Below are 25361 nucleotides of genomic sequence, written 5' to 3'. Positions count from 1 at the left end.
TGCCATCTTTAATAAAGGCAAGCTCTCTAGAATTTGATCGCGCGGTGTCTTATTGACCAGATGTATCTCCAGCTGTTCTAGCCAAAGGTTTAGTGTTCTGGCCACACATGTAGAGGCAACGCCCGGTTTGAGAAGGGCTGCCGTAGTCTCCCAGGTCTTTCTTAAGAGACTCTCCGTTTTCCTGTCTAGAGGATCTTTTAACTGTGCTGAGTCCTCGAAAGGTAGAGCCGTATGTTTCGCCACCTTAGCCACTGGCGCGTCTACTTTCGGTATGGTCTCCCAGTCAGTACAGTCCTCTTGGCTAAAGGGGTAGCGCCTCTTTATTCCCCTTGGGATAAAGGATCCCTTATCCGGTTTTTCCCATTCTGACCGAATTAATTTTTGGACACTGTCTGGAACTGGGAAAACCGCCTTCTTCCTTTCTCTTAGACCCCCAAACATTTCTTGTTGGGTAGATTTAGGAGCTTTTGGCATCTCCATCTGAATGGTGGCCCTGATAAGTTCATCAATATCTTCGGGATTAAACAGGAAGCGCTTGTATTCACCCTCTTCATCTGAAGATGCCGGGTGTTTTTGCACTGATTCGGAGTCTGAGACCGCCAGCCCCTCAGAGTCAGAATCCAGGATAAGCGATTTAACGCTACGGGAGTCCTGAGGGGGGGGGGTAACTTTGGGGGGAGTAGGTTCCCTGGCAGTTAAGGCCAGCTGAACCTCTTCCTTAACCACTTTTCTAATGTCTTCAATTAAACTAGACTCAGATTTGACGACACTGGAGGTACACTCTTTACACAGGGGCTTGGATCCAGTGGGAATCAATCTTTTGCAGCAGATAGCACATTTTCTAGTTTTTTTTAGTTGTAGAAGCCGAATCCTTTTCTCCCTGAAATGGTAAGGGAGGAAAGGATGAGCAGACTGAACCATCTATACAGAGCATGTGCCTGAGAGTAGGTTACTCACGGTCCCAGAGCCCGGCATGAGGGGGGTGCTCATTCTGACTCCCGACCGCTCCAGAGATGCTCCACCATACACGTGAGCCACGCTATGCAGGGCGCCATTACACAGGTCCTGTGAGGTTTTATAGTGTCCTCTTTAGGCTTCAGGACCTGTGGCGCATGTGGCTGACGTCAGCGCGCTTTGCTCCGCCCTCGGCATCTGATGTCATCCGCCTGCCGGCCGGAAGGGACGCATCACAGTGACGATCCGTCGCGTTCCTCCTTCCCCCTACATCAAGCCCTCCGGGGCCGCCGCAGAGGGAATCTTCGCAGGGGCAAACTACATATGCGCCCGAGCCCGGCCTGGACAGAGGAGGAAGAGCTGCACTGCAGATCCGACCTCGGCCTGCAGATGAATGAATCCAAGTTAGCCCAAACAATCTCCGTGCACCTCTTCTGCTTCCTATCCTGATGGGACAGGAAAAACACTGACGATGAAGGGAGGGGGTGGGGTTTTTAACATCTCTGTGTTTTTCCTGTCCAATCAGAAGAAAGTCAATCTCAGGACTTGGTGTCATGGAGACGACTGGGGAAATCTGTCCTCCAATCTAGCTCGATACATGTTTGCGAAGGTACAGGAGATGGGGGTTCCCATAGCCGTACCCAACTTTTGCCTGAACCACTCATTTCCAAACCTAAACACGTTATTGGTTAAAATAAAATCCAGTGCTTCAACAATGAACTCATAAAACATACTGCTCTTTCCTAAGTTAGTTACGATGTCAAGGACCGCCTCCACACCCGCACCATGTGGGATGCGGGTGTAGAGGCTTTCCACATCGAGAGACACCAATTGGTACCCCCTTCTGCCAGTGTATCTCTTTAAGAGCCAGTAAAAATTCATTGGTGTCCCTGAGGTATGCAGGGGCACTTGCCAAAGCTGGTCTCAAAAGCCAGTCAATATATTTTGACAGAGGCTCAATCACTGAGCCAATCCACGACACGATAGGACGTCCCGGGAGTTGGCTCAGCGATTTGTGGATCTTTGAAAGGAAATACCACGATGGCTTAGCTGGAAATGAAGGTACCAATTTATCCATCATATTTTTTGCAAGGAAACCCAGTTCCACATATTTTGAAACCAGGCATCTGAGCTTTCCTTGGATATTAACTATGGGGTCACCCCGTTCCTTTTCATAGATGAGTGTGTCCCCTAACTGTCTGAGGGATTCACTCACGTAATATTCCCTAGACATGAGTACTACATTGCCCCCCTTGCACATTGGAGTATAGTACAGCCCGAACATCTCGCATCACCTGATGTTGAAAAATGTCAATGCTACTGCCGGTGGGCATAGGGGAGCAAAAAGTGGACTTTACACCACCTGTAAATGAGACTCTGGGGGTATCGCTTGGACCAGCCTCAATAAGTGTTGTCCCCGTAAGAAACTCTAAACAAGCCAATTCATCTTCATCAAACTTAGTGGACACATTAAAACCAACAAGGTTAGGACAGACTGGTATTTCTCCTTGGGTGCGGGGGACAATTGATTGCGGTGTGTCCTTGAACATTTTGTGCGAATTTAGTTTTCTAGTTGCTTTGAACAGGTCCACTTCGAATGTAACTGGGTCGAATTGTTCAGTAAAGCTGAATCCGAGCCCCCGGCTGAGAACTCGGACACAGCCCGGTGGCAATACAAGATCCGTGAGGTTAATCACCAAGTTCTCATTTGGCGCTACAGGGGCGGTTATCTCCTCCAAGACACTTGTTTCTTTTCCCTCTCTGATTTTCTGATCCCTTTTCGTTTTTTTCTGCGGCCCCTTCTAGTGCTTTTCCTAAAGGGCCATTTGTCTCACTCGTAACATCTGTTGCCATCTGATTAGGTTCATCTGATATACTTGAGTCCGAATCCGTCGTCCAATAATCATTATTTTGGCGGCAGTTCGGTTTTCTTCTTTGTTGTCTGAACCTCCTACCCAATGCACCCGCACGAATAAACTGAACGCGATCGCATACAAAACTGAATGAACTTGCTTGCGAAATCGCGCATTTTTCACAGAACGCATCAGGACCTATTCCGCTAACGCTCGTCTGCAAAGGGCCTTACTGTACTTTTATACCATAAAACAAACTTTTTAGCAAGAAGAAAATCTTATAGTCCAAAGTCAGGGGACCCAGCAGTGTCAGACCGCTAGGATATGCCACCATTGTCTTATAGGTGTGGGTCCCATAGCCCCAAAAGTGTTGGAGGACGCACTGCGCAGCCACCCTCCAATCATTTTCTATGGGGCCGCAAAAAATAGCCAAGCGCTGGCTCGGCTATTTCTGTTGGGCCCATAGAAGTGAATGGGAGTAGTGGCCAGTCATTCCCATTCACTTCTATGGAGAGAGTGCTTGGTGGTGGCCGGACCGGAGTTCTCCAGCCACCACCTTGAAGAAGTTCCTGATATAGGTGCGGGTCCCAGCGGTGGGACCCGCATCTATAATCCAATGGGGGTATATCCTAGCGATATGCCCCCATTGTCTGTAATGAGACAACCCCTTTAACCCTTTACATTGTTAAGTCAGGTTTTGAGATCCTGCAGAGGATTACAAAACAGGAATTAAATAGATCCGTGCCATTTAATGCCCCATTCACACGTCAGTGTTTTCCATCAGTGATTTTGAGCCAAAACCAGGTGCGGCTCTAAACACAGAACAGGTGCAGATCTTACCCTTATACATTATGTCTGTGGAGGCTCCAATCCTGACTTTGGCTCCCAATCACTGATGGAAATCGCTGACCAAAACACTGACATGTGAATGAGGCTTAATGCATCAGTTTCGGCCGGGTCCGGATCTATTAACTCTAAACTGAAGAAAATAAAATAAATGGATCCAGTATGAAAATCAATGTAAGTCAATAGGTGCCAGATCCAGTATTTTCGCTAACAAAAATAAGGGATCCGGTTTGTTCTGTTTTGCAGACCAGACACAAAACTGCAGCTTGCAGCGGTTTTGTGTCCAGTCAATAAATGCTACAAAACGGAACGAAATACATTTTCATCAGTTTTTCCTCATTGACAATGATTAGCCCGTTTTTTAGATCCTGTGCTGAATCTCAGAACCAGAAAGCCACAACACAAGTGTGAAACAGGCCTTAGCTATGACTGCTCAGCTCAGCCTCCCAGAGTCAGGCACCCAAGTTGCTCTCTCGACGTAACCTCTTCTTCGTAGCCATTGGTCCATAATCCATATCCACAACTGAATTCTTAGTCTACTTTCACACTGGCGTTTTGGTTTTCCGTTTGCGAGATCAATTCAGGCCTCTCACAAGCGGTCCAAAACGGATCCGTTTGCATTCTAATGCAAAACGATCCACTCAGAATGCATCAGTTCAGTCTCCATTCCGCTTTGGAGACAGACACCAAAACGCTGATTGCAGCATTTTGGTGCCCATCTGATGAAACTGAACCAAAGGGATCCGTCCTGGCACACAATGTAAGTCAATGGGGACGGATCAGTTTTCACTGACACATCAGAAAACGATCCGTCCTCCATTGACTTTCAGTGGTGTTTAAGACGGATCCGCCTTGGCTATGATAAAGATAATACAAACGGATCCGTTCTGAACGGATGTTGACGGTTGTATTATATGAACGGATCTGTCCATGACAGATCCGCACAAAATGCGAGTGTGAAAGTGGCCTTAGATAACCCGAACCTTGTACGCCGAACTTGAAACATGAGTTCACTCAACACTAGATAAGGTCTTTTTAGAAAGGCGAAAGAGCATCCAAACCATTGTTCATAAGAACACTTGTTCCTGATCACTGCCCCATATGTAAAGGTAGACAGTACAGAAAAGTGGCGGAAATCTTTCATAATTCCATTTCGCTCAGCGCTACCTGACTGCATCAGCACCTTTCCAAACAATGGAATTTGTATTGAAAGTATAAAAGGAGGCCTTGAAAGATTGAAAGCAGGAAAAGGTGTTATTGCAATTATGCCAGAGACCTAAAGAACAGCCCTGATAAATCCCTGGCCATTTGTGGATTTCTTTTGCAACCTTCACATACGTTGCTTTTTATAAAGCCATGCATGATGCTTGCCTCAGGGACTCTACCACCCTGCTCTCCACAGGCCATGGACTCCATGTCAGCACCACCCTTCTCCGTGTGCCCAACTTAGGAGCAGTGTTAAAACATATGGTTTTCTAACGGGCGTACTGCAGAGAGAGAAAACATTTCTCCCACGCTACATTATACAGCAGTGGCATGCACTTAAATTAAAAAGGTGGGGGGGGAGGCGGCCTAACTGAGCGACCAGCAGATTTTAAACTCGAAAACCGTTATTAGCCATCCTCCACCAACCCGTCAGAACCCGCCGTTTTTCCCTACAAAGCACTGCGTCACAACGCAGCATTTTTGCCGTACAATACGGCAGTAGGAAGACTCTGTGCTACCCCGCCCTCGTGTGATTGGCGGAAAAGCAAGCATGAAGCGTCGTGCGCAGGCGCTTAGAGCTCTAGGCCAGGCCCGGCGTGGAGCGGATGGGGATAGGTCTGACACAACGGAATTGTGTCACGTGGGGCGTCGTCGGCCGGCGCGGAGGTCGCTGGAGTCCAAGATGGCGGCGGAGCTAGTGGAAGCGAAGGTGAGACCGGGAAAGATGGGGGAGGTATCGTGAACCATGCGTTCTTGGTATTGTTTTATAATGCGGCGTCATCTTAATTGCTCAAGAATCCGTTTATAAGAATTTGTTATCCCGCAGCTCTCTGTACGCGGCTCCCCGCTATGCGCCCGTTCTTACTGCTTCTCTGGCAGTGGGGTAAGTACCCGCGTCACTCACATTTCCTGTCAGGTGATAACAAAGCGCATTCTGTAATTTTCGCTCGCAGTCTGCCCATCTGACGAACCCATTTCGGGTGGCTCGAGGATATCCGGCTGCTTGCCTTTCTTGGGGCTGTAAACTGTATGGCTAAAAGATTATCCACTTGGACTATGTTGAAGGCAGTATAATATGTCAGTCCCAGCAGTAGCATGAAATGACAGAAAAAATAAGTAGCGCTGAACTTTTTTTTATTTTTTTTTGTCTAAATTGTCTTTAAGAAAATAGAATTTTAAGTAATCCTTTTGTAATTAAAGTGATATTCCACAGGAACGAGTGAACATTCTCTATCATTGCTCACACTACTGCCAGTGTGCCGAGTAACTTATTACAGGGCTGGGAACTGGACTAGAGGCCTACATAAATACGGAGAGACTGCTTGCTGTCCTTACAGCTGTTGGGCTCCGTTAGGCTGCACACTGTTCGTTTCCATCATATGGCAGAACCAGCGAAGGAATGGAACAGAACTGGTGCAGAGTTAATGCGATCTTACACTCTGTAGTGATGGTGCAGTGTCATCACAGCTTCCTCTCCTGTTCACTTGAATGGGATGAACAGCTGTAATTCCACTGAACCACCACTACAGAGTAGATGGGGTTAACACATTAAAGGGGATGACACATCCTTGATAGATCATCAGTATCTGGTGGGGCCCAACCCCCCCAGGACCCCTGCCGATCCCTGTATGAGATGGCTGCGGCGCTGATAGTAGCGAAGAGGCCTTCTCACAGTTTTTCCCTGGCCAGTGATGGCACGTTAATGTGTCACATGGCCTAGGTGCAGCTCAACCCCATTCAAGTAAATGGGGCTGAGCACGATTCCAGGCACAGCTTGCTATACAATGTCTGTGCTTGGTAAGGGCTCTTTCACACTTGCGTTGTTGTGTTCCGGCATAGAGTTCCGTCGTCGGGGCTCTATGCTGGAAGAATCCTGATCGGTTTTATCCTAATGCATTCTGAATGGAGAGAAATCCGTTCAGGATGCATCAGGATGTCTTCAGTTCAGGACCGGAACGTTTTTTGGCCGGAGAAAATACCGCAGCATGCTGCGCTTTTTGCTTCAGTCAAAAATCCTGAACACTTGCCGCAAGGCCGGATCCGGAATTAAGGCCCATTGAAAGGCATTAATCCGGATCCGGCCTTAAGCTAAACATCGTTTCGGCGCATTACCGGATCCGACGTTTAGCTTTTTCTGAATGGTTACCATGGCTGCCGGGACGCTAAAGACCTGGTTGCCATGGTAAAGTGTAGTGGGGAGCGGGGGAGCAGTATACTTACCGTCCGTGCAGCTCCCGGGGCTCTTCAGAGTGACGTCAGGGTGCCGCACGTGCATGGATCACGTCATCCATGCGCATGGGGCGCTCTGACGTCATTCTGGAGCGCCCCGGGAGCCGCACGGACTGTAAGTATACTGCTCCCCACTACTACTTTGGCAGCCAGGACTTTAATAGCGTCCTGGGTGCCATAGTAACACTGAACGCATTTTGAAGACTGATCCGTCTTCAAATGCTTTCAGTTCACTTGCGGTGTTACGGATCCGGCGGGCACCTCCGGCAAATGGAGTGCACGTCGGATCCGGACAACGCAAGTGTGAAAGAGCCCTAAGCTGCACCTTTGCTCATCAGGGTAAAGCTAAAGATGGTGTGTGGACGCGCTGTTCTAGACAGCAGGTGAACAGGCACAAGATCTCAACGCTAGACCAGAGGTCTGGCGCTGTCGATCTAAAAGGGAGGATGGTGTCAGTATGGAGCACCAAGGGAGTCGATGGAGCGGTGCATAAGCCCTCCTTCATTAGCATATTTATACAGGTTTGACATTCTCCACAATGCTACTACCTACAGATAAGATGAGCATCATTTAATCCCTTCCCAACCAGCACCATACTGGCGCCCGCTCTGCTCAGGAGCTCATAGCAACAGGGTGCCTTCTTTTTCATACAGCAGACACCTGTGACCGGCGATAATGCTGGTTTCAGACATTTAACACGTCTGATGCCGCGGTCAATCCTGACCACGGAATCTGAACTTGTGCAAACCCGAAAGCAAGGGTATGCGCCAGCGGCGATCGGAGGAGCTGCAGCTTGTATGCAGCAGCCCCTGTAATAGAAAATGAAAGGAGGCTGCTGCACAGTGTTTCCTGTGGAGCCCCTTTCTGTAACAGGGCCCCATAGGAAACTAGTACATTTCTCATAGACTCCAATGCTAATGCATTGGCGTCTGAGTATCAATCTAATGATTTCTTGTTATAATTCCATATGGGAACCATAAAAGTGTCCTAAAATATAAAGTTTTTAAAAATTCAAATCATGCCCTTTCCCCAAAAAAAAAAAAAATACACATCCTGGTTATCGTCACGCGAGAAAACACCCGTATTATAAAAATATCTTCGGCAAACAGGAAATAAAGTCAAAATGGTCGATTTGCATTTGGTTTCTTCATTTCCCACAAAATATTAAATTAAGTGATCAAAAAGTCATACTCACACCAGGATGGTATCAATGAAAAGTTAGGCTACTTTCACACTTGCGGCAGTGTGATCTGGCGGGCAGTTCCGTCGTCGGAACTGCCCGCCGGATCCGCCGATCTGCCGCTGACTGAAAGCATTTGTGAGACGTATCCGGGTGCGGATCCGTCTCACAAATGCATTGCAAGGCCGGATCCGTCTTGTACATTTTTTTTCACATTTTTACCGATATGCGCATGACTGATCCGGCATTCGGGTATTCTGAATGCCGGATCCGGCGCTAATTCATTCCTATGGGAAAAAATGCCGGATCCGGCGTTCAGGCAAGTCTTCAGTTTTTTCCGCCGGAGAGAAAACCGTAACATGCTGCGGTTTTCTCTTTTGCCTGATCAGTCAAAACGACTGAACTGAAGACATCCTGATGCAAACTGAACGGATTACTCTCCATTCAGAATGCATGGGGATAAAACTGATCAGTTCTTTTCCGGTATAGAGCCCCTGTGACGGAACTCTATGCCGGAAAAGAAAAACGCAAGTGTGAAAGTACCCTTATAGGGGTCAGAATATTGCAACGAAAAAATAACTGATTTTGGCAGAACTCTGGCTGAATTGCATTTTTTTCCCACCCCATCTGGAATTTTTTTTCCTGCTTCCCACTACATCATATGCAATAGTTAATGGTGGCGTTGGAAAGTACAACGTGTCCCGCAAAAAACAAGCGCCCATACGGCTATGTGAACGGAAAAACAAAAAGGGTATGGCTCTGGGACGGCAGGGGGCGCAATATGAAAACTCCAAAAATGAAAAACGAAAGGGTTAATCAGTCAGCAACCCTACCGGGCTATATGCCTGGTTGTATAGAGTTGATCCAGGTGACAGTTTATTTAAATTGCCAAGCATTTAAATGCTGGATTGGTATATGTATGGAAAAGTGTTTTGTTGAGTGACCAACCACACTTCTCTATCTAGCAGTCTAATAGACTACCTGACTGTATTGTGGAGAAGGGATAATGCTATGGGGTTGTTTTTCCAGGGGTTCGGCTAGGCCCATTAGAATGCTGAAGCATTAAAGCATCACTAGCTTTTCAAAAACTTTTGAGATGTCAAATATGAAAGTTTTGATCTGAGATCTCTAGACCGGCGGGTGGGAGAGAACACGTGGTTCACTTTCCCCTTGTTGCCGAGGACAGAATGGATACCGACCTATAGACGTCTATGGAGCCAGTCTCGTGCAGTGAGGAGATAGAACACTTCTCTCCCTTTGCTCTAGAGACGTTCAATATGTCTCTGATGTAGCAAAAAAAAAAAAATAGTAACTGAAAGAGACATTTTGGACAATAGTTTTGCTTCTAGTTTTGTGGGCAGAGTTCTGGGAAGACCCTTTTCTGTTCCAGCATAGCTAAACCCCGATGCGCTCTTACTTTTCTTCCAGCTCTGAACTCTGACAGGAATAAGCCGGTTGTATAGACAGTGGGAGCAGGGAGCGCACCAGTGGCAGGGGCAGACTGGGCATGCGCTGCTTTTATTACGAAAAGCAGCTCATGTGCAGTTAGAATATAGCCATGGATGAGCTTTCTCTAAAGCTCCTCCATGTCGCGTACAGCCATGAACGAACTGGTTGCACGCAGAGCGGGGCTGAGGGGGCGGGGCTCATTATAAAAACATTACCATTCAGAATTTTTTTATAAAGTATATTAGGAAACTCTTTGTACGTATGAAACTGGCTGACCTGTTAGGCTCCATTCACACGTCCACAAATGGGTCCACATCCATTCCGCAATTTTGCGGAACGGGTGCGGACCCATTCATTCTCTATGGGGATGGAATGGATGCGGACAGCAAACAGTGTGCTGCCCGCATTTGCTGAGTGACGCCCTGATCTTCTGGTCCACAGCTCCGCAAAAGATAAAACATGTCCTATTCTTGTCCGCAGCTGTATTAATCTTGTATAGTGAACGCCGTAATGGGGGGGGGGGATCAAGATTGCTAGTTCAAGGTTTTTTTCATTGCTTCACCCCCCCCCCCCCCCCCCCCAAAAAAAATAATACAAAGTGGTCAAGATGTAATACACACTCCATAATGGTATCAATAGAAACTACAGATCACCCTGTCTGTTTCACTGCATAGGGAACACTGTTGAGACTAAACCCATAGCGGCAGAATTGCCCTTTTTATTCCTATTTCCACCACATTTACAATTTTATTCCAGCATCTGGGGCTATGTGAATGATAACTTTTACATTATGGCTCCAGGAATGCAAGGAGTAAAAAACAAAAAAAGGGTTAGGGTACATTCACATGGCCGTATGTATTTAGCATTCTGCAAAACGCGTATTCACAAAATACAGATGTCCGCATGGCATCTGTTTGCAGACCCACTGACTTCAAATGGGTCCATGGTCTGCTTTTGTAGCCAAGATTAGGACATGTTTTATTCTTGGCAGAACGGTCATACAGATGTCGAAAGCACACAAATATACAGTGAGGAACAGAAGTATTTGAACACCCTGCGATTTTGCAAGTTCTCCCACTTAGAAATCATGGAGGGGTCTGAAATTTACATTGTAGGTGCATTCCCACTCTGAGAGACAGAATTAAAAGAAAAGTTCAGGAAATCACATTGTATGATTTTTAAAGAATGTATTTGTCTTGCACTGCTGAACATAAGTATTTGAACTCCTGAGAAAATCAGTGTTAATATTTGGTACAGAAGCCTTTGTCTGCTATTACAGAGGTCAAATGTTTCCTGTATTTCTTGACCAGGTCTGCACACACTGCAACAGGGATTTTGGCCCACTCCTCCACACAGATCCCCTCTAGATCTGTCAGGTTTCGGGGCTGTCGCTGAGCAACACAGAGTTTCAGCTCCCTCCAAAGATGTTCTATTGGATTTAGGTCTGGATACTGGCTAGGCCACTCAAGAACCTTGATATGCTTCTTACAGAGCCACTCTTTGGTTATCTTGGCTGTGTGCTTCGGGTCGTTGTCATGTTGGAAGACCCAGCCACGACCCATCTTGAATGCTCTGACTGAGGGAAGGAGGTTGTTGCTCAAAATCTCACAATAAATGGCCCCATTCACCCTCTCCTTAATACAGTGCAGTCGTCCTGTCCCCTTCGCAGAAAAGCACCCTTAAAGCATGATATTACCACCCCCATGCCTCACAGTAGGGATGGTGTTCTTGGGATGCAACTCATCCTTCTTTTTCCTCCAAACATGACGAGTGAAGTTTAGACCAAAAAGTTCTACTTTGGTCTCATCTGACCACATGACTTTCTCCCATGCCTCCTCTGGATCATCCAGATGGTCATTGGCAAACTTCAGACGGGCCTGGACATGTGATGACTTGAGCAGGGGAACCTTCCGTGCAATGCATGATTTGAAACCATGACTGTGTGTAGTGTTCTACTGACAGTGACCTTTGAAACTGTGGTCCCAGCTCTCTTCATGTCATTGACCAGCTCCTCCCTTGTAGTTCTGGGCTGATTCCTCACCTTTCTTATCATCAGTGATGCCACACGAGGTAAGCTCTTGCATGGAGCCCCAGTCCGAGGGAGACTGACAGTCGTCTTTGGCCTCTTCCATTTTCTAACAATTGCTCCAACAGTTGACCTATTTTTACCAAGCTGCTTTGCAATTGCCCCGTAGCCCTTTCCAGCCTTGTGGAGGTCCACAATTGTCTCTGGTGCCTTTTGACCGCTCTTTGGTCTTGCCCATGGTAGTAGTTGGCGTCTGACTGACTGTTGGGTTGACAGGGGTCTTTAGAGCTCAGACAGGTGCTACTAAGTTAGATTGAGTGCAGTAGAGGTAGACTTTTTAAAGGCACAGTAACGGGTCTTTGAGAGCCAGAATTCTTGTTTCTCAGGTGTTCAAATACTTATGTTCAGCAGTGCAAGACAACTAAATAAATTCTTAAAAAATCATACAATGTGATTTCCTGAATTATTTATTTTTTAAAATTCTGTCTGGGAATGCACCTACAATGTGAATTTCAGACCCCTCCATGATTTCTAAGTGGGAGAACTTTCAAAATCGCAGGGTGTTCAAATACTTCTGTTCCTCACTGTATATGTACAGTGTGTAGTACACACTGATTTTCGTGCAGAAAATGTGAAGTGTGAGGCCTCTTGCACACGACCGTATGCCCTCCGTGACATATGGTCTGTGAGCGAGCCATATGTCCCGAAGTGGCATTGATCTTGCGCACAGAATCATAGGTTACAATAATGCTGTGCACGTTGGGCCGCCCGCGGCGCTCTTATCCCGCACTTATGATTTGAGTACCACGGGCGGCCCGCCGTGCACAGCATCATTGTAACCTATGATGCTGTGCGCACGATCAATGCCGCTCACGGACTGTATGTCACGGAGGGCATACGGTCGTGTGCAAGAGTGCAAATACTGTACTGGCTTAGTTGATGACCTTTCCAATATGTCATGGCCATGGTGCTGAAATTTTCCGCGAGGGAATTGACTGCCGCATGTCAATTGTTTGTGTAAGTAATTCTGTGCAGATGTCTCCCAGTGGATCAGATTCCGCAGTAAAATCTGCAAGTAACACGTGGATTTTGGTGCAGAAATGCAGTGAAAACCACATGAAAATCTGCATAAACTACACTGCCGTGTGCATATACCCTAAACCAGGGATGCCCAACCTGCGGCCCTCCAGATGTTGCATAACTAGAACTCCCAGTTTGCCCGGACAGACTACAGCTATCAGCCTACAGCTGGGCATGATGGGAGTTGTAGTTTTAAAACAGCTGGAGGGCTGCAGGTTGAGCAACCCTGCCCTAAAGGAGTTCTCTAGGGGGGAAAAAGACTGAAAATACAGAAAAACATTTAAATAAATTCCTAAATGCCTTTTTTATAACGGCTCATTTTGTTTAGGAGACAATTAAAATGGCCGCTGTTACATTCCTAAATAAAGAATTCACCCTACTCGCTCAGCAAGATGGGCTTTGTCAGCATACAGAGCACAACCCCTACATTAGCTGTGCTCCCTTGCCTGTCCGTTATCAGCACTGTGAAGCACTATACTATGTACAAGTCACAGCTGAGATAAGAACCGAGCTGTGTCTGTGTCCAAATGGAGATCACCTCATACGCAAAGATTAAGTATTTTCTAATGATTCCCATAGCCGCTTTTCTGGTCCCTCATTCCTATACTATTGCCAATAAGAACCTCACATTATAACACAAAAAATACCGAGCCGAGCAAAAGAACCATCAAACCTGTATAGATAATGCCAATAGCCCAATAATGTAAGGCTACTTTCACACTCGCATTTTGGACGGATCCGTTACAATAATACAACCACATGCATCCGTCATGAACGGATCCGTTGGTATTATCTGTAACATAGCCAAGACGGATCTGTCATGAACTCCATTGAAAGTCAATGGGAGACGGATCCGTTTTCTATTGTGCCAGGTTGGCTCAGTTTCGTTAAGTTGACAACAAAACGCTGCAGGCAGCATTTTGGTGTCCTCCTCCAGAGCAGAATGGAGACTGAACAGAGGCAAACTGATGCATTCTGAGCGGATCCTTTTCCATTCAGAATGCATTAGGGCCAAATTGATCCTGTTTGGACCACTTTTGAGAGCCCATGACGGATCTTGCCAACGGAAAGCCAAAACACGAGTGTGAAAATAGCCTAAAGAGGCATCAAACTGATAATAAACATATACATTTTATTGTAGTCTACATCACATAAATACTAAAATCGCATAGTGAGAGAAACGGAGCAAGCATGGAAAATACCAGGGCTGTGGAGTCGGTAGATAAATGCTCCGACTCCTCAGTTTTTGGTACTTCCGACCCCGACTCCTCTGTAGTTAATATTAGGGGTGCACCGAAATGAAAATTCTGGTCCGAAACCGAAAATTCAGGATGCCCTTGACCGAAAACCGAAACCGAAACCGAAACTGCCTTTTTGCCCAAATACTTTTAAAATACTTTTTTTTAATGATTTTATTAATAATTCTTTTTCATGAATGAAATTCATCTGTGGGTGGCTCTGTTATGGAGAGGGGGATCTGTGGGTGGCGCCGTTATGGAGAGGGGGATCTGTGGGTGGCGCCGTTATGGAGAGGGGGATCTGTGGGTGGCGCCGTTATGGAGAGGGGGATCTGTGGGTGGCGCCGTTATGGAGAGGGGGATCTGTGGGTGGCGCTGTTATGGAGAGGGGGATCTGTGGGTGGCGCCGTTATGGAGAGGGGGATCTGTGGGTGGCGCCGTTATGGAGAGGGGGATCTGTGGGTGGCGCCGTTATGGAGAGGGGGATCTGTGGGTGGCGCCGTTATGGAGAGGGGGATCTGTGGGTGGCGCCGTTATGGAGAGGGGGATCTGTGGGTGGCGCCGTTATGGAGAGGGGGATCTGTGGGTGGCGCCGTTATGGAGAGGGGGATCTGTGGGTGGCGCCGTTATGGAGAGGGGGATCTGTGGGTGGCGCCGTTATGGAGAGGGGGATCTGTGGGTGGCGCCGTTATGGAGAGGGGGATCTGTGGGTGGCGCTGTTATGGAGAGGGGGATCTGTGGGTGGCGCTGTTATGGAGAGGGGGATCTGTGGGTGGCGCTGTTATGGAGAGGGGGATCTGTGGGTGGCGCTGTTATGGAGAGGGGGATCTGTGGGTGGCGCTGTTATGGAGAGGGGGATCTGTGGGTGGCGCTGTTATGGAGAGGGGGATCTGTGGGTGGCGCTGTTATGGAGAGGGGGATCTGTGGGTGGCGCTGTTATGGAGAGGGGGATCTGTGGGTGGCGCTGTTATGGAGAGGGGGATCTGTGGGTGGCGCTGTTATGGAGAGGGGGATCTGTGGGTGGCGCTGTTATGGAGAGGGGGATCTGTGGGTGGCGCTGTTATGGAGAGGGGGATCTGTGGGTGGCGCTGTTATGGAGAGGGGGATCTGTGCACTGTTATGGGCATAACAGTGCACAGATCCCTTTCCCCATAACAGTGCACAGATCCCTTTCCCCATAGCAGTGCACAGATCCCCCTCCCCATAGCAGTGCACAGATCCCCCCTCCCCATAGCAGTTCCATAGACCGATCCCCCTACCCATAACAGCCCCGGCCCTGCTGCTCACAGCATCTTTATTTTACCTTACAATCGTGAGGCTCCAGTAACTAACAACTCTGCAGGCAGAGCGGAGGGCGGCGTAACGTCACTTACTCACGTGACGCACCTGCTCCGCCCACTTTATGAATGAAGGAGGCGGAGCAGGCGCGTCACGTGAGTAAGTGACGTTACGCCGGCCTCCGCTCTGCCTGCAGAGTTGTTAGTTACTGGAGCCTCACGATTGTAAGGTAAAATAAAGATGCAGTGACAAAGTAAACCGCCCGCCCGGCGCCCGCCCGCAGATGGTGGGTGACAAATCCCACACCCCATATTTTCGGCCGATATGTAACAATATCGGCCGAAGTGGATTAGGTGCATTTTCGGCCGATATTTTCGGCTGCCGAAATTTCGGTGCACCCCTAGTTAATATGCAAATGTATTTTATACATTCCTTAAAGGGAGTCTGTCGCCTCCATATGGCCATATACAGTGCTTACATGGCTCTGTAGCACACCTATACAGGATTGTAACGGTACCTTTGTTCTTTTCTTTAGACTTGCACCAGCAGGAAAAACGAAGTTGAATTCATATGCAAATGAGCACTCGCAAGTGCCCAGGGGGCGGCGTCATATTTAAAGTTTAAAGAGGACCTTTCACCGATTCTTACCCTATGAACTAACTATACAGATATGTAGAGCGGCGCCCGGGGATCTCACTGCACTTACTATTATCCCCGGGCGCCGCTCCGTTCTCCTGCTATGCCCTCCGGTATCTCCGCTCACTAAGTTATAGTAGGCGGAGATACCAGTCCCTAAGTTATGGTAGGCGGAGTCTGCCCTAGCGCTGGCCAATCGCAGCGCAGAGCTCACAGCCTGGGAGGTTATTTTCTCCCAGGCTGTGAGCTCTGCAATGCGATTGGCCAGCGCTAGGGCAGACTCCGCCTACTATAACTTAGTGAGCGGAGATACCGGAGGACATAGCAGCAGAACGGAGCGGCGCCCGGGGATAATAGTAAGTGCAAAGAGATCCCCGGGCGCCGCTCTACATGTATGTATACTTAGTTTATAGGGTAAGAATCGGTGAAAGGTCCTCTTTAAGCTAACAATCTGAGTTTACAAGTTTTTATAGCCTTAGCTGAATGACAGCAGTTTTTCAAATGGTTTACAGCTTCAGTCTTGAACTATTGACTATCCATTCCCTTCACTTATACAAGTGTCTCTAGTTCTGCAAAAAACATATTTCTTTAATCAGTTATCAGTGAGAGGCTAGGTTAACCATGGGCGTTGCGTTCCATGTAACAGCGGAACACAACACAATGGAAAGTATAAGTATTGCCGCTCCTTAACTGTGCGTTGCGTGCCATATAGTGAAGCATATGAAAAGCATGCTTCTTCATGGTCACTTAACGTGTTTGTTTTGCGGTAACGTGACGCACTGCATGCATTGGCCTTTATTCTTACAGTAGAGAAGTACCGTATATTTCGCAAAAGTGGGGGAAAAATAGCAGTGCGTCTTATGGGACGAATGCTGCAACCGTCCGGTGAATAGGCTGAGAGGGAGGAGGGGCTGGGGGCCGGCATCTGTTTATGTAATGGCAGCGGGGCCCAATGCACTCACTGTATTCTACTACACCGGGCCCCGCTCGCTGTAGTATACGGTAATCATATCTAACTTGTGGGTATTGTTAAAGTATTCCAATCATCTTAACTCTAGCGCTGTACTACTAACTTCTTGGCAGTCAGGAGGCCGGGTGGGCGCTTGTAGCGTAGCTCACTACATCACACGCCGGCTCCGCACGCTTTATGAATGAAGCAGGCACCTGTCCCCGCTGCCATTACAGAAACAGATGCCGGCCCCCATTCACTACACAGGGACACTGTTATGGGGGGGATCTGTGGATGACACATAAGATAAGATGCTGTATATGTGTCATCCGCAGATGCCCCCTTAACGGTGCCCCCCACAGATGCCCCCATAACGGTGCCACCCACAGATGCCCCCATTAGTTCAAAATATTTTTTCCTTATTTTGCTCCTCAAAAACCTAGTTGCGTCTTATAGGGCGAAAAATACGGTAATTAATTATAACTTTTTGTGAATTGGGACATTTAAACTTGCTTTTTCTTTTTTTTTTTTTTTTATTCCAATTTAAATCTAGTAGGAGTCGGTTCATTTTTTGCTGACTCCAGGTACCCAAAATTGCCTGAGTCCACAGCCCTGGAAAATACCCCAAATTATTGCTAATGACATAGAAACACCGTTGAGTGTTAAAACCAGTAGAGACCATATTTTAGTATGTAGTAATATTGGCCCATGCTAGTGCATAAATGCATAGTAACTAATAGAATCAAAAGAATATTGTGTGTGTGTGTATATATAGAAAAACAGTAATGTACCCCATAGCATAAAAGCAGCAGTAATTTAATAATGGTAAAGGCTGGAATGGCACATTCACGAATCAACAAATTACTACTACTATAATGCTAAAATAATAACGGTCCAAACAAGACCATTTACAGGCCAAACAACCAGCAAAAGTGCAAAGATACGGAACGTCCCTACCCATGATGAAAGCTGGTCAACTCCACTCGGTGAAAAGTACCTCAACGTTCGTTTCTCCACAGAGCTGGCTTCATCAGGAGGTCATTCCTATACTTCAACTTGTGTGTACGAGGTAAGTTCCGTTCAGAGGCACATACACAGCTCAGTGCCTTCATAAATGTTTGTGAGGAATGACAGAGGAACAACACAGAGCAGAGTTTATAAGAAAGCTGATAAGATTGGTTTATCAAATATTTTTGATGGCTATGGACACTTGGGGGCCTTATTCTACTCATTTTGGGCTAAAGTTTTTTTCTCAGTTGGTCTTTATTAAAACATTTCAACAGTTTTTCTCTTTCGCTTATGACAGCACCCCTGGAGACCGCCTCCTCCTCTGGACAGGAACCAGAACGCCTTTTTAAAAGAGGGGTCCTCCAGTTCTGTTTCCTGTCCTAAGAGGTAGGAAGGAATCGGATCGCCGATACACTATTAGAGCTGCGGGGACCTGCAATTTATGCAAGTGAGGAGGGTTACCCCGAGCGGCTTAAGACTCCATGGGGAGCTGCTGCCAAGTCTGGGGGGGGGGGGGGGGGAGAGTGTTGTACCTACTGGGTCTTCTGCAGATGTGTTTGCATGTTCGGCCGCCGGCCTGTGTGTGTCTCTGCACTTCAGGGTGCGGCGGTGGGAGGAAGCCGATGCTGTGTACCGGAAGGGGAGAGAGCCGGCAGCGTGCGCTGAGGACAAAATGCCCAGCCATCTCACTGCCATGCGGACTGAAGAGCCGGCAATTTCCCATTCCAGCTGAGTTTGTTGTGTAAGGAATGGAGCAGGTTCAGCGTGCTGAGACCACCAATGATACATCGGTACCATGGTGGGGTAAGAGGGGTCATTCCTCAGCAGATTTTAATTTAGTATTGTTTATGGGGTTATGTTTGTGCCTAGGTGTCTGTCTTCCAGGAAGACCACCAGAGCTAAAGAGAGGGGGTGTGAGGTTTGTAAAAAGAAGCTACCCTCTACATGTAAAAAGAAGCTACCCTCTACACCCTTTGTTAAGGATGTGTCAGCAAGTTAATGGAGGAAGTAGCTCCATCCTTGATGAGCAGTATTAGGGCTCATTCACACGAATGTGTGAAGCCCGTGCTGTGGACCGCAAATCGCGGTCCGCAATGCACATGCACAGGCTGTGGGGCAGGCGCATGGGGATCGCAGACCCATTTACTTGAATGGGTCCGCGATCCTTCCGTTCCACAAAAAGATAGAGCAAGTTCTATCTTTTTGCGGTGTGGAAGAGCGGAACCCCAGAAAGCACCCCGTAGTGTTCAGTTTCACATCTTCGGATTTGTGGACCCATTGAAATGAATCATGCGGAATGGCCACGTAATGGTGCCTGTGTATTGCGGATCCACAAATGCGGTCCGCAATACGGCAACGGGCAGCACACAATCGTGTGAACGAGCCTTTTAAGCAGATGATCGGGGATGAGGACAGAGAGTCGGTTAGCGGATTGATTAAATGTCGCCCCGGTACTTCTGCTGCTGCATCTAAAGATTCCCTCTAGTGACAGCGGTATGCTATCTGGGTTGGAGGAAGAAGAGTGTTTGTCATCGGACGGTTCTTCTGAGGACGAGGCCGCAGGGAAACCGCTGTTTCATACTGAGAACACTAACTCCCTAGGCAAGGCGTTTAGAGCTACTATGGGATTGGATGAACAAAGACCTCAGCAATTGGTGCAAGACTCTGTTTGAGGGCCTAGGTCCTAGAAAGAGGAAGGTGTTTGTACATAAGAACATTCAGGTGGTAATCGCCAGGGAATGGAAGAGACCAGATAGGAAGTTTTTCGTTCCTTCCTCTGTTAAACGGAAATATAAGTTTGAAGAGGTCGCCGCCGCCTGGGATAGGGCCCCAAAGCTGGATGCTCCTGTGACACAAATGTCCCGGAAAAATTTTCTACCCTTTGAAGATATGGGTTCCGTAAAGAAAAATTGGGAGGCCTCTGCTGCAGCCTTTAAACCTGCTATTGCTGCTACCTCTGTCGCTATGTCCCTAAAGGTGTGGATGGGAGAGTTAGAGGCCCACATTAAAGGGGGTACTCCTAGGGAGCAGTTGCTTACCTCCTTCCCCATTATAAACAATGCCCTAGATTTCTTGGCTGATGCCTCTGCGGATTCCTTAAGATTCTCTGCCAGGGCTTCAGCCTTATCCAACTCTGCCCGTAGGGCTATTTGGCTAAAGGGCTAGAATGGGGACACTACCTCTAAGGCTAAGCTTTGCGCTTTCCCATGTCGGGGTGAGTTTTTGTTTGGCCCAGTCCTTGACTACCTTTTTAGAAAAGGCTTCCGACAAGAAAAAAGGTTTTCCCTCCGCTAGTCAACCCCCCTAGGAGATCTTTCCATCCTAGATTTAATAAAGAAGGGTTTAAATGGTTTCTACCACCAGAAATACTGTTATGTAGCTGACTGACATTAGCGATGCGCTAATGTCAGCACTACAGAACAGTGTTTTTTACATTTCTCCCTGCAGCTGTTCTGATAAAATAAGCACTCTTATAATATGCTAATGCACCTCTAAGTGCTATGTAGGTGTAAAATCGGCCCCTATAGGCTCCGTCTACTCGCCCTTTATCTCGCCCAGGTCCCCTGTTCTGCCTGCCCCGCTCCTCTTGATGTCACGGTTCGCAGCATCATTCACGAAATCCTGCGCCGTTCACTTCTGTATTCGGCGCAGTGAGCGAAGGCCGCTCTCCTGGTGCCGGCTTCCTCACTGTGACGTAGTCGGCGCAGTGAGGAATCTGGCACCAGGAGCGCATCATTAACTCACTGCGCCGAATACAGAAGTGACCGATGCTGCGAACCGTGACATCAATCAAGAGGGGCGGGCAGGGGGAGTGTTTACGGAAAATAAGTTAAGATGATGTGTTTTAGTTCTTGAGAAAGGACTGAGGTGGAGGGGAGGGACCCCCTTTTTTTTTTTTTTTAAAGGCGTTCTGGTTCCTATTTCCTGTCCAGAGGAGGAGGGAGTCTCTCCAGGGGTGCTGTCATAGGTTTAAAGAAAAACGATTACCGATAAGTGTAATCCAATTTATTTATTTTTTCTATAGATTTCACTTTTGCAGATGAGCAGGATTTCTTGTTTTACACTGACTTTGTCATGGAACTGCTCTGATGGCTTAATCTGCTTTAATTATAGCTAAACTCAAACTTCAACGTATTCTAGGCCTCCAGTACAAGAGGCAGTAAAGCAGTCTCACATTATGGATCCTCCACCATGTTTCACTGTGTGTAGGTTACGCATTTCTTTAGACTTCATTTTGTCATACAGTGGGGCAAAAAAGTATTTAGTCAGCCACCAATTGTGCAAGTTCTCCCACTTAAAAAGATGAGGCCTGTAATTTTCATCATAGGTATACCTCAACTATAAGACATAATAATAAGAAAAAAAAACTGAAAATCACTCAGATTTTTTTTAAAGAATTTATTTGCGGATTATGGTGGAAATTAAGGGCTCTTTCACACTTGCGTTATTGTCTTCCGGCATAGAGTTCCGTCGTCGGGACTCTATGCCGGAAGAATACTGATCAGGATTATCCTAATGCATTCTGAATGGAGAGTAATCCGTTCATGATGCATCAGGATGTCTTCAGTTCCGGTACGGAACGTTTTTTGGCCGGAGAAAATACCGCAGCATGCTGCGCTTTTTGCTCCGGCCAAAAATCCTGAAGACTTGCCGCAAGGCCGGATCCGGGATCAATGCCCATTGAAAGGCATTGATCCGGATCCGGCCTTAAGCTAAACGTCGTTTCGGCGCATTGCCGGACCCGACGTTTAGCTTTTTCTGAATAGTTACCATGGCTACCGGGACGCTAAAGTCCTGACAGCCATGGTAAGTGTAGCGGGGAGCAGGGGAGCAGCATACTTACCGTCCGTGCGGCTCCCCGGGCGCTCCAGAGTGACGTCAGGGCGCCCCAAGCGCATGGATCACGTGATCACATGGATCACGTCATCCATGCGCATGGGGCGCTCTGACGTCATTCTGGAGCGCCCGGGGAGCCGCACGGACTGTAAGTATACCGCTCCCCCGCTCCCCGCTACTACTATGGCAACCAGGACTTTAATAGCGTCCTGGGTGCCATAGTAACACTGAAAGCATTTGGAAGACGGTTCCGTCTTCAAATGCTTTCAGTACACTTGCGTTGTTACGGATCCGGCAGGCACCTCCGGCAACGGAAGTGCATGCCGGATCCCAACAACGCAAGTGTGAAAGAGGCCTAAGTATTTGGTCAATAACAAAAGTTAATCTCAATACTTTGTTATAAACCCTTTGTTGGCAATGACAGAGGTCAAATGTTTTCTGTAAGTCTTCACAAGGTTTTCACACATTGTTGCTGGTATTTTGGCCCAATACCTCCATGTAGATCTCCTCTAGAGCAGTGATGTTTTGGGGCTGTCGCTGGGAAACATGAACTTTCAACTCCCTCCAAAGGTTTTCTATGGGGTTGAGATCTGGAGACTGGCTAGGCCACTTCAGGACCTTGAATTGCTTCTTACGAAGCCACTCCTTCGTTGCCCGGGCCGGTGTGTTTGGGATCATTGTCATGCTGAAAGACCCAGACAGTTTTCATCTTCAATGCCCTTGCTGATGGAAGGAGGTTTTCACTCAAAATCTCACGATACATGGCACCATTCATTCTTTCCTTTACACGGATCAGTGGTCCTGGTCCCTTTTGCAGAGAAACAGCCCCAAAGCATGATGTTTCCACCCACCCATGCTTCACAGTAGGTATGGTGTTCTTTGGATGCAACTCTGCATTCTTTCTCCTCCAAAAAATGATGAGTTGACTTTTTGCCAAAAAGTTCTACTTTTGTTTCAACTGACCATATGACATATTCCCAATCCTCTTCTGGATCATCCAATTGCTCTCTAGCAAACTTCAGACTGGCCCAGACAAGGACTGGCTTAAGCAGGGGGACACGTCTGGCACTGCAGGTTTTGAGTCCCTGGCGGCGTGGTGTGTTACTGATTGTAGCCTTTGTTACTTTGGTCCCAGCTCTCTGCAGGTCATTCACTAAGTCCTCCCGTGTGTTTCTGGGATTTTTGCTTACCATTCTTGTGATCATTTTGATCCCACGGGGTGAGATCTTGCGTGGAGCCCCAGATCGAGGGAGATTATCAGTGGTCTTGTATGTCTTCCATTTTCTATTAATTGCTCCCACAGTTGATTTCTTCATACCAAGCTGCTTGTCTATTGCAGATTCAGTCTTCCCAGCCTGGGGCAGATCTACAATTTTTTTCTGGTGTCCTTCGACAGGTCTTTTTAGTTTTGGCCATAGTGAAGTTTGGAGTGTGACTGAGGTTGTGGACAGGTGTCTTTTATACTGATAACAAGTTCAAACAGGTGCCATTAATACAGGTAACGAGTGGATGACAGAGGAGCCTCTTAACCCCTTAAGGACTCAGCCCTATTTCACCTTAAGGACTTGGCCATTTTTTGCAAATCTGACCAGTGTCACTTTAAGTGCTGATAACTTTAAAACGCTTATCCAGGCCATTCTGAGATTGTTTTTTCGTCACATATTGTACTTCATGACACTGGTAAAATGAAGTAAAAAAAAATTTCAGTTTCTCTACTTCTGTAATACATAGTAATACCCCCAAAGATGACTTTACATTCCCCATATGTCTACTTCATGTTTGAATTATTTTGGGAATGATATTTTATTTTTTGGGGATGTTACAAGGCTTAGAAGTTTAGAAGCAAATCTTGAATTTTTTCAGAAATTTACAAAAACCCAATTTTTAGGGACCACTACAGCTCTGAAGTCACTTTGCGAGGCTTACATAATAGAAACCACCCAAAAATGACCCCATTCTATAAACTACACCCCTCAAGGTATTCAAAACTGATTTTACAAACTTTGTTAACCCTTTAGGTGTTGCACAAGATTTAATGGAAAATAGAGATACAATTTCAAAATTTCACTTTTTTGGCAGATTTTCCATTTTAATATTTTTTTTTCAAGTAACAAAGCAAGGGTTAACAGCCAAACAAGACTGTATCTTTATTGCCCGGATTCTGTAGTTTACAGAAACACCCCATATGTGGTCGTAAACTGCTGTACAGGCACACGGCAGGGCGCAGAAGGAAAGGAATGCCATATGGTTTTTGGAAGGCAGATTTTGTTGGACTGTTTTTTTTTTTTTACACCATGTCCCATTTGAAGCCCCCCTGATGCACCCCTAGAGTAGAAACTCCAAAAAAGTGACCCCATTTTAGAAACTACGGGATAGGGTGGCAGTTTTGTTGGTACTAGTTTAGGGTACATATGATTTTTGTTTGCTCTATTACACTTTTTGAAATAACAAGAAATAGCTTTTTTGGCACTTTTTTTTTTTTTTTTTTTTTTTTTTGTTATTTTCAACATTCATCTGAAAGGTTAGATCATGTGGTAATTTTATAGAGCAGGTTGTCACGGACGCGGCGATACATAAATAAAAAAATTGTATACATAGTAGGTAAGTTTTACACAGATTTCATTTTTAAAACAAAAAAAGTTTGTGTCTCCATAGCCTAAGAGCCATAGTTTTTTCAGTTGTTGGGCGATTATCTTAAGTAGGGTCTCATTTTTTGCGGAATGAGATGGCTGTTTTATTGGCACTATTTTGGGGTGCATATGACTTTTTGATCGCTTGCTATTACACTTTTTATTTTTAATTTTTTTACGGTGGTCACCTGAGGGGTTAACTCATGTGATATTTTTATAGAGCCGATCGATACGGACGCGGCGATACCTAATATGTATACTTTTTTTTTGTTTATGTAAGTTTTACGCAATGATTTCATTTTTGAAACCAAAAAAATCATGTTTTAGTGTCTCCATAGTTTTTTCAGTTTTTTGGCGATTATCTTGGGTAGGGTATGATTTTTGCGGGATGAGATGACTGTTTGTTTGTTACAATTTTGGCGTACATGCGACTTTTTTGAGCAAAATTTAAATTTCAAAATAGTTTTTTATTATTTTTATGGCGTTCACCATTCGGGTAAAGTAACATGACCGTTTTATAGATCGGGTCGTTACGGACGCGGCGATACCAAACATGTGTAGGGTATTTTCTTTTTTTTTTTTTTTTTTTTTAATCAGTGATAAATGTGTTTTTGATTTTTACTTTTTTTCACTTTTTTTTTTACCCAGACCCACTTGGTTCTTGAAGATCCAGTGGGTCTGATGTCTGTATAATACAGTACAATATATAGTGTACTGTATTTTACTTACACTTTGTCTGAACAGATCTCTGCCTTTAGCACAGATCTGTTCAGCACCATGGACAGCAGGATGCCTGAGACGGCGTCCTGTTGCCATGGGAACCTTCCCCGTCTGCTCAGTAGTTGTCAGAACTTCGCAGACGGGGCTGTCTGGGGGCTCTCTCCCTCTCCATCGGGGGGCTGCAAAGGCACTGCAGCCCCCCGATGGGAGAGAGCTCCCTCTTACTGTTAACTTTTTCCATA

At 46.6% G+C, this 25361-nt stretch overlaps 1 protein-coding gene across 1 annotated transcript in view; it reads left to right on the top strand.

The window, feature by feature from the left end:
- The first annotated feature begins 5471 nt into the window (after positions 1-5471).
- Positions 5472-25361, top strand: part of PIAS4 (protein inhibitor of activated STAT 4) — a 66760-nt gene continuing 46870 nt past the window's right edge. Inside the window, exon 1 of the mRNA XM_040417703.1 lies at positions 5472-5568. Coding sequence (XP_040273637.1) covers positions 5542-5568 — 27 coding nt within the window. The 5' untranslated portion in view covers positions 5472-5541. The remainder of the gene's footprint in view (positions 5569-25361) is intronic.

This window comes from Bufo bufo, chromosome 2 (assembly GCF_905171765.1).
Source record: "Bufo bufo chromosome 2, aBufBuf1.1, whole genome shotgun sequence".
NCBI lineage: Eukaryota > Metazoa > Chordata > Amphibia > Anura > Bufonidae > Bufo > Bufo bufo.
The sequence above is the reverse complement of the archived record's forward strand: the minus strand, read 5'-3'. Positions and strand labels throughout refer to the sequence as shown.